At 38.7% G+C, this 18279-nt stretch overlaps 2 protein-coding genes and 1 pseudogene across 2 annotated transcripts in view; 2 read left to right on the top strand and 1 right to left on the bottom strand.

Annotated features, from left to right (window-relative positions):
- Nucleotides 1-205: 205 nt before the first annotated feature.
- On the bottom strand, nucleotides 206-6723 carry LOC138013858 (F-box only protein 47-like). The gene is made up of 8 exons (XM_068860903.1): nucleotides 6342-6723; nucleotides 6086-6162; nucleotides 4286-4421; nucleotides 3739-3966; nucleotides 3199-3360; nucleotides 1603-1745; nucleotides 962-1145; nucleotides 206-462 (listed from the first exon to the last, which is right to left on the bottom strand). The coding sequence occupies exons 1-8, from the start codon at nucleotides 6721-6723 to the stop codon at nucleotides 362-364; spliced, it is 1413 nt and encodes a 470-aa protein (XP_068717004.1). The 3' UTR covers nucleotides 206-361.
- Nucleotides 6724-7412: 689 nt separating this feature from the next.
- Nucleotides 7413-18279, top strand: part of LOC138059012 (NEDD8-conjugating enzyme Ubc12-like) — a 12297-nt gene continuing 1430 nt past the window's right edge. Inside the window, exons 1-7 of the mRNA XM_068904494.1 lie at nucleotides 7413-7616; nucleotides 8166-8260; nucleotides 14510-14548; nucleotides 14977-15027; nucleotides 15487-15539; nucleotides 16667-16730; nucleotides 16859-16889. Coding sequence (XP_068760595.1) covers nucleotides 7517-7616; nucleotides 8166-8260; nucleotides 14510-14548; nucleotides 14977-15027; nucleotides 15487-15539; nucleotides 16667-16730; nucleotides 16859-16889 — 433 coding nt within the window. The 5' untranslated portion in view covers nucleotides 7413-7516. The remainder of the gene's footprint in view (nucleotides 7617-8165; nucleotides 8261-14509; nucleotides 14549-14976; nucleotides 15028-15486; nucleotides 15540-16666; nucleotides 16731-16858; nucleotides 16890-18279) is intronic.
- On the top strand, nucleotides 11298-14038 carry LOC138059626 (uncharacterized; annotated as a pseudogene).

The following is an 18279-nucleotide window of genomic DNA, read 5'->3' as shown; positions in this document are numbered from 1 at the left end:
CAAATCCTTGAAGTTGCAAAACATTCCAGGATTTTGCCTTTCCCAGACTAGCATAGCTTCAAGCCCCTTGAAGTCCTTGAACAGGAGAGAGCCCCAAGAGTTCGCTATTTCTGAAGACTGGTTTTCACTAGTGACGCAAGCACAAGGCAAGCATAGTGTAATAAGATAGTTTATGCTAAGTGAAACTAACGTCGACATATAAGCAACCACGGCTTCCGCCTTTTGTTCAAATCCTCAGATGAGGGGAACCTGGAACGAGTGCTTTAATTTCCATACATGTGCTTGTGCTTGCCCTTGTTTGCGCATGTGCTTGGGTCGCTAGTGAAAACCAGGCTTAAGACTTTGAATTTCTGAGTTTCCCTTATTTCTCAGCCCGTTCTTGGAGTAGTAGGCCCGCCATTTTGCACAGATTATGTACATTGGCAGCAAATACTTGCTCTTGTTCTTCTGGTGTAACAACGTCTGAAATAAGAGTCGCATTGTTAGGAAAGAGTAAATTTCAATATAAAGAGTGTTTAGTTAGTATCACAGAGCCTGCGACCATACTACCTAATTCTTCGTCTTAGGGCCTGTTTACACGAGCCCGGGTTGCTGTTTACCCCGGGTTGAATCACCGCGGCGGGTAACCCTTTTGCAGTCAAATGTTTATAAGCGTTTACATGAAAACAGTAGTCAAACCGGGTCAGCCCCCCTTGCCGGGTAACCCTTCTCAAGGCTCGGGTTGACCCGGCTAGAAGGGTTGAAATTTCTTCAATTTCCTCATGTAAACACTGGCGTATCTGACCCGGGATTGTTTGAATATCACTTTTTTGCGGTTCAGCGTTCTCGTCCATGCGCAGCCTGTACCAAAATGGCTGATAACGTTAACACAAATTGATGATTGTTATGATTGCACGGTTCGTCCGCCATTTTCCTCACTGACAAGTAGTCACCAACCATTTAAGGGATTTTTCTTGCTTACCAACGTCATCATGCATTCCTTCTCCGAGGCTAAGTATGTTCTCTTCCCACACATTGAACAAAGATGACACCAGTGTTGTTTGATCTTTACTGCTTTGTATCACAGACAGAAGTTGTTTTACCGTTTTTGCAAAGCTTTCGATGCCTGTTTCTTTTCCATACATGATATCGTCTTGTCCTAACACCTGTTAAATTTTGCAGAAAAAAAAAGAGATCACATTATCTTCAGCTTTTTTTCTTTTTGTATGACACATTAATTTTTTTTAATCTCGTTCAAATAAAACGCTACCTAACCGAATAACCTTACTTTAAAGTTTGAAAGAAGGCTTACATGTAGCTCCCTATTTAGATCAAGAATGCCTTTAATCTAAGACTATGTTGTAAACAAGTACAAAAATGTATTTTTAAATATCCCAACACAGTTTATGTTACTGACTTTGACCACAAGAGCGGTTTCTCAAGAGGTGTCTGCCGCCGGCTTCATTAGTGAATGCTATACTCGGCGGAAAGGGCATAAACCTGTAGAGGAGCACAGTTAAGTGCAGATCTAACATGGAAAAACTGTAAATTACGAATATCTGTTAAAACTGAGCTAGCTATTTGTTAGGAACTTAAAATTTACGATCCTATTGCCAAAATAACCTGTCCAAGATAATAGCCAAGGTAGGAGATTTCGTGAATTCTTCCGTTCATAGCTTTATTTCCGAGTACGTCGTAACACACTGATTCTCCGCAAAGCTTCAGCAGTTTGGCGACATTCTCCATACACCAATCGGTTGGGATACCTGACCGATAAAAGAGAGGCAGTGTTTGAGCTGATGATGATCATGCAAAAAACAGAAGGTCATAAGTGTGGGTCGCCTAAAAAGAAACAGTTACCGTGCAGTTTAGCCTGCGTGGCAAGCGTTTCCAGCGGGCGAGAAGCGAATTCATTTTTCTGGCCGCGCGAGAATAGGGCGAGGGCAAAACATAAAAAAAACTCTTGCTACGTAGGCTACCCGCGGTGGCCTCATGGTTAGTGCGCTCGACTCCGGATCGAGTGGTCCGGGTTCGGGTCCTGGCTGGGGACATTGTGTTGTGTTCTTGGGCAAGACGCTTTACTGCCACGGTGCCTCTCTCTACCCAGGTGTATAAATGGGTACCGGCGAATTTAAGGCTGGGGGTAACCCTGCGATGGACTAGCATCCCATCCAGGGGGGAGTAGAAATACTCGTTGTCGCTTCATGCTAAAGAAACCGGGGATAAGCTCCAGCGTGTTGGGCCACGCGCTTACCTTACCTCACCCTCAATAGATAAACTGAGCTGCCCGTTTTTAATTCACCACCTCAATTTATTAGTGTTAGAAGGCTGCGTTTGGTAAAAGTAAACTGTAAGGAAAAGGTTTTATTTCATGGAGGGTAGTATCTGACAATAGACTAATAGCCCATTAATTTCAAAGGTCGCGATGCAAATAAAACTGGCTAAATAACCAAAAGGGCAAAGGGACTTATTAAACGAGGTCGGCGGGCAGGGCTTTTAAGTTCGCTTTTAAAAATGTTGACCCAAGAAAGGTAGATCATTTTAGACTGGTTTTACAAGCGACGCAAGTACAAGCGCGAACAAATTACCAGCAGGCAGCAGACGCACTAACGTCTTTTTTTACACACGGACTTTTCTCTTTCAATTTCGATCGCCTAGAGGATTTTTGAAAAGAGTGACAAAAGTTGAATCTCTTAAAAAAATGGTAATTATTTGAAATGGAGCCGTTTACCACGGAAAAAGGTCCTGCAAAGTCATGCCATAAGCCTGAGGGATATCTTCTACCTTGACGGGTTATTACCTTAATTTTTCTTAATAAATCTTGTTTCCACAATAACTGTGCATGGGTATCAAAATTTCCTTTTTTTGGAAAAATATTAGCTTTAATGATGAACTTTAATTTGACTGAAAAAAGAAATTGTGCAAAAGCAGCACAAGAAGGTTTGAAGTACCCATAAAAAAAACTACTAATGATCAATATTCTACAAAGTTGCATATCATTTTAGGTGTTCTTATGCTTGCGTTGTCCTAAAAACCAGCCGTTTACATCGAAGCTTAATACGAGTCTTGGAAAATTTTCACTGAGAACTAAAATCTATGTTTCAATGTCTCTATAGTGATGCCGGACTGATTCCAATGACCATTGGTTAATATTTGCCACTAGCGAAGAAAAAAATGAAAGAAAAATCACTGGCATCTAGGTCGAGTTCAAAAACAAACCAGTTAGCTCTTCGAAGACGCTGAGAAAGTCGTCTTGATTCCATTCTTTGTTGCCGCAATGAAAATGTAAGATCTTCAAGGCAGTTGCTAGTTCTTGAAGTTCGGCATCCTCTACGCCAAAGAATGTTGGACAGATTTCCACTGCATGCCAGTCAATAGTTCCTGTAAATACAATTAGAGCTGTTTGCCGCGTTGTTTTTGTTCGGAGACGAAATCTTTACCAAAGCCATTTTTTTGTTGTCGGTGCTAACGCGGTTTTTGTGTTTTTCCAAGACCTGCCCTACTCTAACTACCAAAAAAGGATAGTTCCTCACAAAATAGAGAAACCTTATTATAGTCACCGAAACGGATCATGCAAGAAAAAAAATGTGAAGTGATGGGAAGACTTCGAGTTTAAGTTTATTATTATTATTTCAAGGGAGCCCACGGAGAAACCAAATGTCCTTGTAATTAGTGGGCCCATCAAATTGTTCCTTTCTGTACGATAAAATGTTGCGCTTTTACCGAACAGTGTATACTAACCTTTATTTAAGTACTTACCATTGTCCTCATTAACAGGCCCATAAATTATGTAAAGAAGTCGAGCTTGGAAGACAAGAGGCCATGGCTTCAGGATCTTACAAAGCCAAAATCCTGTCTCATTAAGATCCCCCGATTTGTCCAGGAAAATTTCCCTGCAAAATACTCTGATGTACCTCTCGTGCCATGGTTGTGATCCTGGTGTGGAGCGTAGGACTTGTCTGATTCTATCATCCAAGCACGATGCTCCTACAAGAACAACTTGGTTTGATGTGACATGTTGCGATTCTCTTTATTTTAAAGATCGGCCTAAATTATAAGAAAATGAAATGAATGGTAAAACAACGTTATAGTTAATTTAACTTTATTTTTAAATTCTATACTCGAATCTTGGAAGCCATCAATTTAGGATGAATAGTGACTAGAGTTAGTCCAGAGTTCTCATACCCCTTTCGGTAAAAAATAAAAAAATAAAGCTCATGTTTGGACCAGTTATTGTGCAAAATTGAAGTCTTGTGGCGTAAACTGTTTCTAGAATGAGTTGCTCAAACACAAGTTCTTTGCAGACCTTTGATGGCAAGATATGCCTTAAACTTCTCGTCGTCTTCCCATCCTGCTACAAAGGAATGGAGAAACTTTCCATAACAGCTGTAGGCTATGTCACTGCCCAGTATGGTGCAGATCTTACAGTGTGTGTCTTTTAGCTGCGAAGGAAAGAACAAATAACGCCGTAAGCATATATAGTTTTTTTAACTATCTGCTATCTCTTTCCAATATGGCCGTCATTTTAGTATTATTTTGTTTGCTTGCAAATTAGCCCTTGTTTTCTGGTTCTTAAACTGAAAATTCTTATGTACTTATTGACTGAGTGGAAGGGCCGGACGGGAAAATATTTGGCCCGAGATCATGGCGCACGGGCCGAGCGCAGCGAGATCCGTGCGCCATGATCGAGGGCCAAATATGTTCCTGTCCGGCCGACCTAAACTCAGACAATAAGCATTTCATCATATGGACTCTTAACACTACTCATGAGCACTCAGAATATGAAGTTTGGACAAGATAAAAAACAAAAATCTCCACAGAAAATTTATCTAATATGTTGTTTGCATTTGCTTTTCTGTCCGCAAATTACTTGGATGTTTAAAAGCGACGAAATCCCCTAAAATTGCATCTCACGGAGCAGTACGTGTTCCTAGTAGGGCCGTACGGCTTTTTTCCGGCCCTTCTCGGGCTAATGCGTACGGCCCTCATACGGGGATTTTCCCAATAGTTTTGCAATGAAAGCGCGTGCGGGGCCGTACGGGCCATATACCATATGATAATTAGCAATTATTGAATGAGGCTGAGTAGGATATGAAGAATTCTGCAGGTCGAGGAGGGTGTTATCCACCAAGGCCGAAGGCCGAGGTGGATAACATCCTCAGAGATCTGCAGAATTCTTCATATTCTACGAAAGCCGAATTCAATAATTGCTTTATTATTCATTCAAAAATTTTCTTCGCTCAAACTTCTAAACCTACTCGCAGCCATTTTTCTGCTCAACAAAAATAACACAATCTCGTCCCCAGCTTTTTTCGGTCAACGGTTCAATAATCTGAAGCGGGCTGCACTTTTGACGTCATTGATTCAATATGACGAAGTTTCTTTCCAAATTTGGTGAACAGCAGCTGGTTATGGTGAATTATGCGTGTGGCTTTAACCAATCAGAAACGGGGAAATATTTTGAATGAATAATAATATTTACCCTTGAACGAGGCAACAAGGGCTCATTTGCAAGCAAACAAAAGAATACTAAAATCGAAGCCATTTTGGAATAAGGAATATTAGTATAGAGGGAGCCTGTTTGGGTGTATTTTTTTTGCAAGCATTTCATTACATTTTAGAAAAAATAACATGACATTTCATCCACCAGCCTAGGTCGATTAGTGTTTTCTGTCTTGAGTACCGTCCGAGACCTGCGGCCTTCCGCAGTAACCAAGGCCGCAGCCACATTTTTTTTTTGCAATACGGACCTCGATCCCGGCTGGTAGTCTCCCACGCAGACTCTCTTAGGGATTCGTCACGCGTTCCTCCCTCACTACTGGCAGATAACATATATATATCTTTCAGAACGTCCGCGCACTATAGGCCTTAACTTTAATATGCTACGGACCTCGAATTCTGTTTTTAAGATATTTTGGCGGAATACGCGTTAGTTGATCTGACTTTTTGTGGTTTCAAACGATGAATAAACTGGTAGGCATTCGTATGTCGGATGTGAAGTGATCACTTGTTAATGTCGAACTTTTGGGTTGGTGCTGAATAAGAGAGAAAAAGTACATTAATTTTATTTTGAACAGAATAATTCATGCAATGTCACAACAGATACCTTGTCGAGAATGATCCCGACTTCTTTTAGCCTCTCCTTGGTTGAAAAAAGGCACGTTGCCCGTTTCAACAATATTCCTGAAAATAGAAAATGATAAAATTGCGTGGACTTATTCACATGTTGATGATGATGCTCAAAAGATGAAATTGATTAATATCATGTCTTGGTTTTCTTATCAAAAGAGGACGTTTGGGAAATAAATTGGGTCAAAGATTGGAAAATTTCAATAATTGTTGCATCTTTAAATATAACGTACCTAACTGTTTGAAGTGATTGCAGCAGTATTCCGTTTCCATGGTTATAAAAACCTCTGCAGAATCCTTTTCATCGTTGAGGTGGACTTTTGGCACGATAATAGGCAAAGCGTCGCTGTTGTGAATGAAGTCGATTACTTCGTCTCGGAACTTCCTTGATGTGAGCGAAAGTCGTCCAAGGTCAACTGGCCGAGTGAAACCAAAAATTCCGAAGCGCATTTCACGGGGAAGGACGCCGAAAAGACCGAGGGGCGTTCCTGAACTCAAAGCCTGATTCCTCTGTCTTTTGCCAGTGGAAGTTGTGTGCGGCGTTTTCGAATGCCCTCGCTTGCTCGTTCTGCTTTTCTTTACACTTCTCATGTAATGGCACATTGTGATCGACATTGTTTCTCAGACAACCTGGCCTTGAAGGTGTGCAACACACAAAAAAAAACAGTGTTTCTGGAAAAGAAAGTTGCAAATAGTTTCCTGTAAACTAGAGCTTTAAAAAATATAAGCTTATACCTAACACGCAAGCTTATTTGTCAAAATATTTCGACGATTTTTTTTTTCAGCGTGAGGAGCAAACAGTAAATGGAAATGAAAGCTTGATACCCCAGTTATTAAACAGTTACAACAAAATAAGGAAGACATTTTCTTACAAGTTTCAGACGACGATCCGGAAATAAAATCTATTCCGAATTGTCTCAGTGAAAAGCAATTCCTTTTTCCTTGAAAGATAAACAAGCTTCGACCTCATAAAAATAAATGTAGTAGCACAAAAAAAGCTTATTGTTTATGTTATAACTTAAGTTTTTCTTACCTCGAGTGGTCCTTTGTGAAAGCCAATTTATGTAAAAGAGCCACTTCAGCAAGTGGGAAAAATTTTCCCGCTGTGGCGAGCTTGCGGCCGGCGCGCCAAGAACTCAAAAAAGCGCGCCAAATGTCCGTAACTGTGTATCACGAAAGTCTGGGACCAAATATTTCCACTCAATAATTGATCGCCAAGAGCCGATTCCTGTCGAACTTAGAGCGGAAATTCCTCGACAATTTTAAACCAATAAGATCGCACCGTGTGAGCCGGCGCCGAAGTAAGTTTTTCAGAGAGTCTGACGGACGACTCTTTCCCCTTGTTGCATTTGTCATTAGTTGGGTGGAATTGTGGTATTTTCTTGTCCTTCTGGTTTGTATAGGAGACATGATCAAGCTTTTTTCACTGAAGCAACAAAAAAAGGAAGGCGAAGGCGCCAAAGGAGGGACAAAGAGGGCTTCTGCTGCTCAACTAAGACTACAAAAAGGTGAGGCATAGTGTGGTGTTGAACCTTGATGAGGCTGTTATTTTGGTGCTGTTGCATCATGGAGCTGTCTCGTGTCATACTCGAGGATCCTTCCTCGAATCAATCAGACATCTATGAAGGTAAAGAAGAGACAGGCACTATTCTTGTCGGCCATAATTTTAATCTTTCTTACCATCCTTAATCATTGGATTGTTGTTGTCCTAAGACGATCATGGCAGTTTTTAACAATTGTTTCCGCTTTCGAAAACTTTACCCAAACCGAATGTGATTGTAAGCTTACAGTTAAGCAAAGTCTTATGTTTTGAATTGACTTTGTAGTAGTCATTTCTTTTCTTTTCGGGTTCATTAACAAAAACCAGTTGAGGCCCCTTGAGGGTAACTTTGTTTAATTTGTTTGCCATGTTAATTACAAAGAAGCTTTAATTGATACGATGGCCTCTGTGCTTGCTTGTTCGACATCTCTTTAACATCTACATGTTTAGTTTGGTCTTCACATTATAATGTATGAAATAAAAAAGTGAACTTTTGAGTCTTTCATTTTTATTGCAGATCTTACAGAACTTGTTCTACCAAAAACATGTCAGACAGATTTCCCTGATCCAGATGATACCCTCAATTTTAAGCTAATCATTTCACCTGATGAGGTAACAAAAACAGATCTCCTGAGTGATATTAATTTGAATAAGGATCCATCAGATCTCAGTTGTTCAAAAGGTGGATAAACCTATCAACTAGATACAAGGCTGTTGCCTAACAGGAGCCCAGTAGCCTGGGGCTCCCAAAGAATAGCTCTGGGCGCCTTAATTTTTCACAGCAACACCTTTCACTTCATATGTTGGGCTCCTAAGTTCTCAGCATTTAGCTCTGAGGGCCCCTTTAAAATTTTCTTAGGCAGCAGCCTTGAGATAAATCACTATCAAGTGATTTATCAGATATTTCAGATTATCCCAAATTGAGTAACTAGGGCCTGATGGTCAACTGACCCCAGTTTCTTTCAATCTCTTGCTGGAATCCTTTGGGAAGTAGGCTTGGCTTAGTGGTAAGTGTACTCTGCTTTCCCCAATGTATCCTAGGCTTTAATTATTTCACTACATTACATTCAACAAAATCTCAATTCTGATTGGATGGAAGTGGTGTAAATAATTAATTCCAAATTCTACACTGAGGAGTCCTAATTTAAGGACGTTCGCGCTAATTGTTTGTGCGCAACGTTACTGCGCATGTAACGCGACTGTAATATGTCACGTATTACTTTGAGCAGTAGTGAAGTTGAGGTTTTAAAACCTTTGCAAAAACCGGGGACGGTAAGTCTTGCACAGCGTTGGATCAGAGAAGATCGTGATCAGTCAAGATTGATATAAAATATTTATGAAAGTCAAGTAGACTACTGCATGACTGATATTCACGAGGTTTTATCAGTCATGCACTAGTCTACTTGACTTTCATACAAATTTTTTAAGCATCAGTTAAAATAACATGGCGACAAAAACGCCGAGGAAAAAATTACAGGCCGGCAAAAGAATGGCACATTTATTTCCGAATCATCAAGAAACTTCAAAGAGAAGTGAGCGGGAGGATGGAAAAGCTCTGGAAAAGGTAGCAGATCGAGTAGACTAGTGGCTGAAAGTTTGGAAAACTCGTGGACGAACCGTTGCGTAAATTTAATGGGGTTATTTCTTTTTAATGTTTTTATTACCCTACGAACTTAAGTTCAAAGTGAATGCATGTTTTTAAAGTTCTTTCCCTTTACTTTCGTGAAAATTGAGGAGTATTTTCGTCCTCGTCCGCTTGAATAGTGCGGACCTGCGTGGAAACTATCAGCGATTGAATTTCACAAAAAAGCACACTCCAGAGGATGAGCATGACGGCAATGGGGAGATATTATACAAAACACCAACCAAATGAAGATGACCCCTGCTTAAAATGTCGTTGCTATGCTCGAAAAAGGTTTTTTTTTTCGGTAAAAACCTTTCATCTCTTCAACGATCGATCCTCTCTTGGGTTCCAGTCCTTGCCCGACAGGTCACGCAAAAGCGTGACAAACGAACTTTTCCATGAGCTTTGCAAAATCACATCGATTTTACTCGTTCAGATCATCGGTGACCCCTATTTTTTAAATCATGAATCACTTACTTTACTTACTATCTACAAAATATGATGAAATAAAAAAATTCTCACCGTAAGAAGTTATCTTTTTTTAACATTTTCTTTCCTCGTGCCATGGAATTCCGGTAGTGGTTGCAACGGATAGAGCTTACGAAAACACTCGTCGAGGATGAACTCTACTGTTTACCACATCCCTAGCGGCATACAATTATTAAAAAATCTCACTCCTAAAAACCTATGCATGGAAACTTTCACTCCAACAGTTTATTTTTATGGTTTTCGATGGATGAGCAGATGAGCCTACATCTCGCTATTATGACCGATTTCTTGAAATTAAGGCATTTTTCCACTGCCATTTTCTCCGAAACAAAGTTGGTGACCCCCATTTTTTTTTTCATTTTTGGAGTAAGTACTTTATGACCTAACTCTAGGCGAGAAATGAAGAAAATCTCACCGTAGGAAGATTTTGGCACGAATGTCCTTAATAGCTATGGCAATCATGTCCTATGTTCAAGAGCAGCAAAATCAAGACAAGAGTGGCTGAATTCAATCTTAATATAGCTGAAGTTTGCAGTTCATCTACCACAAGGAAGAATACCTTGTGCCTTACTCACTTTTATGCACAGTTGCTTTGCTTACCAATGCTATATTCTTTTCTTTTCTTTTGTTTATAAGAATATAGATTTTTAAGAATATTGAGACTAAAATTTGGGAAATTTTAACAATATTTTGAAAATAAACATGAGGCTGAAATAACTTACTTCCATCATGGTGTTTCTGTGAGAAGCCAATATGGCCGAATATTGTCTGACGTGACATCTTGACCTTGCTGACTGCAATGAAAAATAATAGACTGAATTTCAGCCGCCTTCTCCGCTCGCTCACTCTCTTCTTGAGTGAGTGAGTGGAGAAGGTGGCTGAAATTCAGTTTACAACGAAAAAACTGATGGAGCAAGTTCATAATGTAATGTGCTACAGATCTAGACCCCGAACACTTGTATTATTATTGATACCCCAACACATTCAAAAATGGAAATGTCATTTAAGAATAATACAAGTATATGAATTCAGCCTAGGCCGGAAAAACAAGATTGTAATTAATTAAAAAAGTGTACATGAATCAGTAGAAACAGAATGTTCCACAGCATTACTATCTGTTGGGTTCACTAGTCTAGTTATAAACAATTCACATGATCTCCTTGGTAATCCATTCACTCCTCAGATACCCAGGACACCGCCAGTTGACAAGTAAAATTGTCTGGAAATAAACCTAAAACGCCAAAATTATTATGATTAAAGATTAAATCCGTTGTTGAGTATTGTGTACATTGTATACAAGTAAGATCTGGTGGCTCCTAAAAGGGTGGTTGTTCTTGTTAAATCTCATCCTGAATGTTGCCCTTTAGTGGTTTGTTGAACTGGTTGATCTTTGCTTTACATGGATAATTGAAAAAAAAGAAATTTCCATATGTGCTGCCTTTAACCCCAGCAGAGATTTTTCCCCCCACACTAAGAAATTTTGAATCCATTGGTAAGAATACAGAAGGAAAGTGTATTGCAAGCTTTTGACTAGACATGAATGTTTCTTCAGTAGCTCTCTCATATCCAAGGGTGCTGCCTAAGGGTGAAAGCCCTTCAGGCTTCCAACATTAAAAGTTAGTAGCCTGAGTCCTTTTTTCAAGAGCCCAGAATCTATTAATTAAAAGTGAGAATGAATAACCTCGTGATAAGTTAGGAGCCGGATTGGGCTACTCATTCAGAAATTTGGTAGTCTGCGCTCGCAAGTATGGCACCCCAGGTGACCAGGCGACCATTAGGCATCAGCCTTGCTAATATCTCAGTACCTTTGGTATCCATTTATTGTTGAGATAAAGACACACCTTGCCATGATTTGTGATTTTGGGGGTTCTAGACCTTGATGAAATTTGGTTCTAGACATTGATGAAATTTGAATAAAAAGGGGCTGCGAAGAGGTAATTTTTGTTGCTCATAATCATGTAAGTCCTTAGCAGGCACTGTACAGAACATTTTCTGATAACTTGACTAGTCGTAAATCTTCTATCCCAATATTTCTCTTGGGTTTTTTTGCGAATCAAACAAAAATGTGCGGCTCACCTATTGGTGTTGCTTATGCACTAGTGCCCACAGTATTATTGCTAAAAAGGCTTCAACAGGACTTGAAATCCATGACCTCTGTGATGCTAGTGCAATGCTTTACCAACTGACTTGCATGTATGTCAAGCCACTCAGTTGGGAGCAAGTCAATTTGTTGCCCTCTTGCGCTCCAGTGAAAGGAGTGATGAATGAAAGAAATGTATACAATAGTTATAGAAGTGCAGGTTAATAATAGATGAAAGATAGCAGTGGATAATAGGCCACTTTCGATATACAGTATTAAAATTCAGTCCAAAACAAAAAACATCATCCCAAGGCTCTGTGTAATAAACTCAGACAAATCCTTATATATTTATTCCTCTTGAGCCTTATATCGAAATTGGTCTTCTTTTCAGATAGGTGTGAGGATCACTTCTATCTTTTTGTCCGGGCTGTCAATAAATTTGAAAGTGGAAGGCTTATGATTATAGGTGGCAGTGAAAGTGAGCTTGGCCATTTTGTTTCGTCAGATTAAGCACAAGACTGGGAACTATTCAGTTAAATGTTCCAGATGTTCCACACCATTCACATGAACGATCGAGCATGAGCACTTTTGTTGTAATTTAGACTTGTTTAATCTTTGTAAAATATGCATTCACTCAAAACGGGGAGAAGAATGTTTAAAAGTTTAAGAAAGTGTAAGATTTTTCATCTTGATTGGTGGTATAATGAGACTAAAGTAGGCAGCTGAAGATGGTTTACTAGTGGTCCTTATAGACAACCCAGCTTTCAGTATTGCTGCTTTTGCTATTACAAAATTATTGCAGTTGTTATTGTTATAATAATAATAATAGATAAAACAGTAAAAGCGAACGATAAAAACCGACGTTTCGGAGTAGTCATGACTCCATTATCAAGGTAAAAGTTTAAAACATGCAAATAACAGTATTTAAGCGATGTGGCGCGAAAATTAACATAATAGGTGCGAAGATTACACAAATACTTTCGCACGAATAGAGTCCGATTGCACGTTCAGGTTTGGCTTTAAAGCCAAGGTTCCCCCCTTGGTCCCCTGCTAGCTAAGGTTCCCTGCTAGCTAAGGTTCCCCCCTTGGTCCCCTGCTAGCTAATGTGTTCATGTCTTCAATTGAGGAAAACCTCGAGCGAGAGGGTAAACTCCCTTCTTTCTATGGAAGGTACGTTGATGATAGATACACTTACTATCATGCCAAATATCGCAACAGCATCCAACTTCCTGAACACGCTTAACAAGGCACATTCTTCCGTAAAATTTACGATGGAAACCGAATGCAACGGCATGCTTCCTTATTTGGGCATCCAGTTACTGAACCGATCGCCCCAAATAGAGACAAAGGTGTACGTAAAACCCACGAATTCAAGTCTCCTCTTACATTACCAAAGTCACGTTGACAATCGGTACAAACAGGGTTTACTCCGAACTATGCTGGGTCGAGCACATAGTTTATCTTCCTCTTGGTCACACTTCTCAGACGAATGTGACCGATTGAAGACAGTATTCTCGCGTTTAAAGTACCCCAAACACCTCATCGACTCTGCCATCAAAAATTTCGTTGACTCAAAGGTTTGTGACCAGCAGCGACCATTATTACCAACTAAAGAGACAGACACAATTCGAGTGGTTCTACCATTTAAAGACCAAACCTCAGCAAATTTTGTGAAAGGACAACTCAAGGATCTGAGCCTAAAAGTGAACACCAACATCCAGCCCGTATTTGTCAGCCGAAAAATTGATCAAGAACTGAATGTGAAAGAAGCAAAGCCATCGATCGTAAATGAACAGTGTGTTGTTTATAAATACCAATGTGACCTGTGCGATGCAGGTTATATAGGATACACACGCAGACATTTACACAATCGTGTAAAAGGACATAAACAACAGTCCTCGCCCATTGCCAAACATTGCAAGAACGTACACAGGAGGATCCCTCAGGACCTACTGAAATGCTTCGAAGTTCTTAAGAAGTGCAGGAACAAATTTGACTGCTTATTGTATGAAATGCTTTATATAAGAACTTTAAAGCCAAACCTGAACGTGCAATCGGACTCTATTCGTGCGAAAGTATTTGTGTAATCTTCGCACCTATTATGTTAATTTTCGCGCCACATCGCTTAAATACTGTTATTTGCATGTTTTAAACTTTTACCTTGATAATGGAGTCATGACTACTCCGAAACGTCGGTTTTTATCGTTCGCTTTTACTGTTTTATCTTTTAAGAAATCTCTTTTAATACGAATAATAATAATGATAATAATATTATTATTATTATTATTATTATTACTATTATTATTGTTATTATAATGATTGATAATAAAAAAATTCAAAATTCTATAAAATTAAGAATTCCATGATGCAAAGATATTAAAATCATACAATCGAATGATACTAATGACGGCTAAACCAGTGTCCATAATAATTATTATTATAATTATTGGTAGTAGTAGTAATAGTACTTTTATTATTATGATTATTATTATTATTATTATTAGTAGTAGTAGTAGTAGTATCATCATTATAACAATATTGTTACTGTAATCTTCTTATACTAGTTTTTTACAGTATTAGTTTATTACAATAAATATTATCTTTTTGAAAATTAAAGATAGTGTTGATCATTTTGGAATATTTAAATGCTCTGAAATTGTTTTTGTAGGGATTTTACAGAAATGGAAAATTTGTGTTTAGTTTTAAGGTAAGGAACCCAAGATAGAAGGGCTAACTTTGGTGGATAAACAAAAGAAACCATACTTTCAAAATTCTGTAATATAAACAGAGGAGTAGAAGGCTAAGATTTAGGGTTATAGGCTTATTTATCTACAGTAAAATTAAGGAATGTCTGGGAAAAGAACCTTGATCCATTGTTTCTCTGGTTCACGTTTATCCTGTTTAAAGATTTTTTTAAACCAGTTCAGTTTTAATTTTCATTTGTTTTGTACATTGTTCACAGTATATGTGGGTTTTTAATTGAAGAATAGTAAATTGGATTTACTTGCTATTAAATGGGGGATGGAGGTTGAAGGATGCTAAGCTCAAGGATTTCTCAAGAGAGAATTGTTAATACCTATTAGACTGTTTACTTTGTTAACTTGTGACATCTTTGGAATTTCTTTGCGACTTAAGGTTGGTCCTGGTTATCCCCATGACGCTCCTAAAGTCAAGTGTGAAACAAAGGTATGTGATGATGTGCTTGGTATGTCTTTCTGATCTTTCTGTGATGTCGCCAGTCTCTAAGTAAACTCGTTTGACCTGTAATAATAATAATATTGGTCTATTAGTGAGGTTCAGAAGACTTGTTTGAAAAAATTTTAAAAGGCTGTTCATGTTGAGTTCATCCCATACTTGGCATTTGTTTTCTGTTTTGTGTTTGGATTCATGTTAGACCATCACAACATGGAACATTATAATTTATATACAATGTAAAATTCATGTTAATGGCCATTTTGAAGCTTTATACTTTGGTCATTCTGATATCACAGATTAACGCTTTGACACCCAAACCAGCCTAAACCGGCCAGACTTATTCTGTCTAACGCCAGATGATTTTACTCTTCAATGGTCCCCATGTCATCTCAATATCTGTGAAAACTTATTTGTGTGATATAGGAAAACATGAATGCATTATTTTTTCAGGTTTATCATCCCAATATCGATTTAGAAGGAAATGTTTGTTTGAACATTTTACGGTAAGCTGTGACAGTATAAAACTCTTATATGTCCAAAAGCCTTTTAAGAACTCACTGTCCAGGCAGTGTGGTGGCAGCATGACACAACAATACTGTCTTTTAATTTCCATTATTTACTCATTTTATCATCGTGTGTTATTTCTTGCTAAAGCAAAGATATTGTTGACCTCTTGTTCAGAAAAATAAAGGGCTGAAAAATAAAGGGCCCTGGACAAAATTTGTCTGGAGTTACTGTTGGAGTATTCATTGACAAGTTCATTGACAAAGTTTAAGTTATGGAAACACATTGCCCTTTCATTAGTGGAAAGCCAACTGTGGTTCTTTTTATTTCTTTTTATTAAATCCTGTCTGCGTTCAGTGATTGCCCTGGAATGAAAAACAAACTTTGAAATTCCTCAAACAAGAATGAGACAATGAAAATTTGGTGACATTTATAGTGGGAAACTGAGGCCACTTTGGACGTGCTGCCAACAGCATTTCTGTATTTAATCTTCGGGGTTTGATGTCCCTTTTAAGATCATGCTTTTACTTAACAGAATAAGTTACATGGTAAGCGTGTCACATAGTGCCACATTAACACGCTAGGATCTTAACGCGCTCCATTGTTTTTTACCGTGCAAGGCGAAACAATACATTAAGAGGTAATGAGGGCAAGGGCTCACACTAGCTATCGTCAGTGTTTAAAGTCAATTTTTTTGTTTTACTGTGCGAGCATTCTGTGTGCGTGCATTCACCTTATTTTCTGAAATCCTGTGGCGGGTCACAATTATTTTCACTGAATCAAGAGCACAACCATTAATGGAGTGAACTGTCCATTACTGTCTACCAAAAAGTAGGTTATTCAGTTCAAAGGAAGATATATCAGAGCTTGACTTTCAAGAAAAATGTGAGCCTTTAAGTCTTGGTTGACAGCACATGTTTTCTATCTGCTTACAGTGTAAGTCAACAATACTTTTATCTTCCTAAGGTGTCTGAAAAGTGCTTCACGGGTGAAAGGAAACTTGGCTAACCAGTTCTGTCATACAGTGTGAAAGCAAGATCTTTATTTCAACCATTACTAGTACAGTTAGTGCAAAAGAAATTTCAACGTTTTACATCTTTTGGAAAAAATCTTTCTTTTTTTCTAGGGAAGACTGGAAACCTGTTCTAACAATAAATTCTATAATTTATGGAATACAATATCTGTTTTTGGTACGTACATATAGTTCAATAATTGCTTAGGGTTATCCACTGTCATTTTGTCTGGAATTTATGGTTTCTCTGAATCAATAGACCAGTATATGGCCACTAATGAGGTTTTTTTCATGTTTTAAAAAAAGGAACCAAATCCAGAGGATCCCCTGAACAAAGGTTAGTGTTTGATTTTCAGAAGTTCAATTCTATGAAGTGGGAAAGGGATGCTGGTGCTGGGAAAAAGCAGAGGAAAAGTCACACGTGAGCCACTCAAGTGCACGTTACCAGAGCTTTACCCAGTTTCTGTATCTTGAGGCAACTAAGAGTATTGCTACTTCCTTCCCACCCCCCCCCCCCTTCCCCCAGTAGGGATGCTAGTCCATGGAAAGGATGCCCCCAGAAGTTACCCATTCATACAGTGTACATGTGCACCTGAGTGAATGGAGACAAAGTAGAGCGAAGTTTCTTGTCTATGGAAACAACACAGTAACAGCCACAAATCAATGACCCTTGTAGTGGGAATCGGGTGCGCTAAACGCTGTACCACAGTTAGCCTGCATAGCAATGGTTTGATCTTAAATGCGGAGAAAATAAGTGGCAGCACGAAAGCTGAACAGAAGGGGAGGGAGAAAAGAACCTTGTCTTCTTACATGTTGCTTTCTCTTTTTGCATTATTCTAGCTTTTACATGGCCCTTATATTCAAAAACACCAAACTAACCATCACTCAGCTAGACTCTGTTGAGTCCCATCTACTGGTGCTTGTTGAAAATGATAAATCCTTGTTGGTCTCTGTGAGTCATGAAATGTAAGAAAAACCCTGGGGAAGATGATGGTTTTCTATAAGTGTATACAGGAGTGCTTCTCCCAACCCCTCTGCTTTCTCCCCCCCCCTCCCCCACTATCCACGGGAAATAAAGGTTTGAAAATGCTCATTTTTATGTGAAACCAAATTTCTTTTCCAGTCCTTTGAATTTGCTTGCCTTTTTTGTGGTAGTCCTCATTAAGATCTCATATTTGCTCATGGCAGGGTCTTAAAGATGTGGTTATGTTATATTTGTTGAGCAATCAGTAAAGTTGATATCTTCTTATCAGCAAGTATGTCCAGAAAATGCAAGAAATAAGATAAAAGATCGATTTTGAAATGGAATATCAAGTTTCCACTTATTTCTTGCAATTGGGTCAGCGTTCAGGGTTAGCGTTATTTTTTGCTTAGGGTGAAGGCAACTGTGTATCTTTACCTGAGGGCCAGAGTCTATGAGACACTTTGTATAGGTAATCACGTGATTTCGAGTGCAATTTGGAATAATAAGCACAAATTAATTTTTTCAAAGATGACCAAAATAGGCCTAGTGCAATTTGTAGTCTTTAGTGCTTATTTATTCCAAATTGCACAAGAAAAATCATGTGGTCACTTATTAATAATATACATGAAAAACTTCAAGACGGTTAAGCAGAAGAAAGGCATGCTTATCATGCAATCAGGGAAAAATTCTGCCTTAAATTGCACCATACAGGGTGCGTGCTTGATTTTAAAACAAAAGATTTGATTGGTTCTGACCAAACCCT

This window comes from Montipora capricornis, chromosome 8, assembly GCF_036669925.1.
Source record: "Montipora capricornis isolate CH-2021 chromosome 8, ASM3666992v2, whole genome shotgun sequence".
Taxonomy (NCBI): domain Eukaryota; kingdom Metazoa; phylum Cnidaria; class Anthozoa; order Scleractinia; family Acroporidae; genus Montipora; species Montipora capricornis.
The sequence above is the reverse complement of the archived record's forward strand: the minus strand, read 5'-3'. Positions and strand labels throughout refer to the sequence as shown.

Coding starts and splice junctions, on each gene's coding strand:
- LOC138013858 (XM_068860903.1), bottom strand. CDS start 6,723: ATGTCGATCACAATGTGCCATTACATGAGAAGTGTAAAGAAAAGCAGA. Junction 3,967..4,285: donor GGCATATCTTGCCATCAAAG/GTCTGCAAAGAA, acceptor TTGTTCTTGTAG/GAGCATCGTGCTTGGATGAT. Junction 1,146..1,602: donor TTGGCTATTATCTTGGACAG/GTTATTTTGGCA, acceptor AAAATTTAACAG/GTGTTAGGACAAGACGATAT.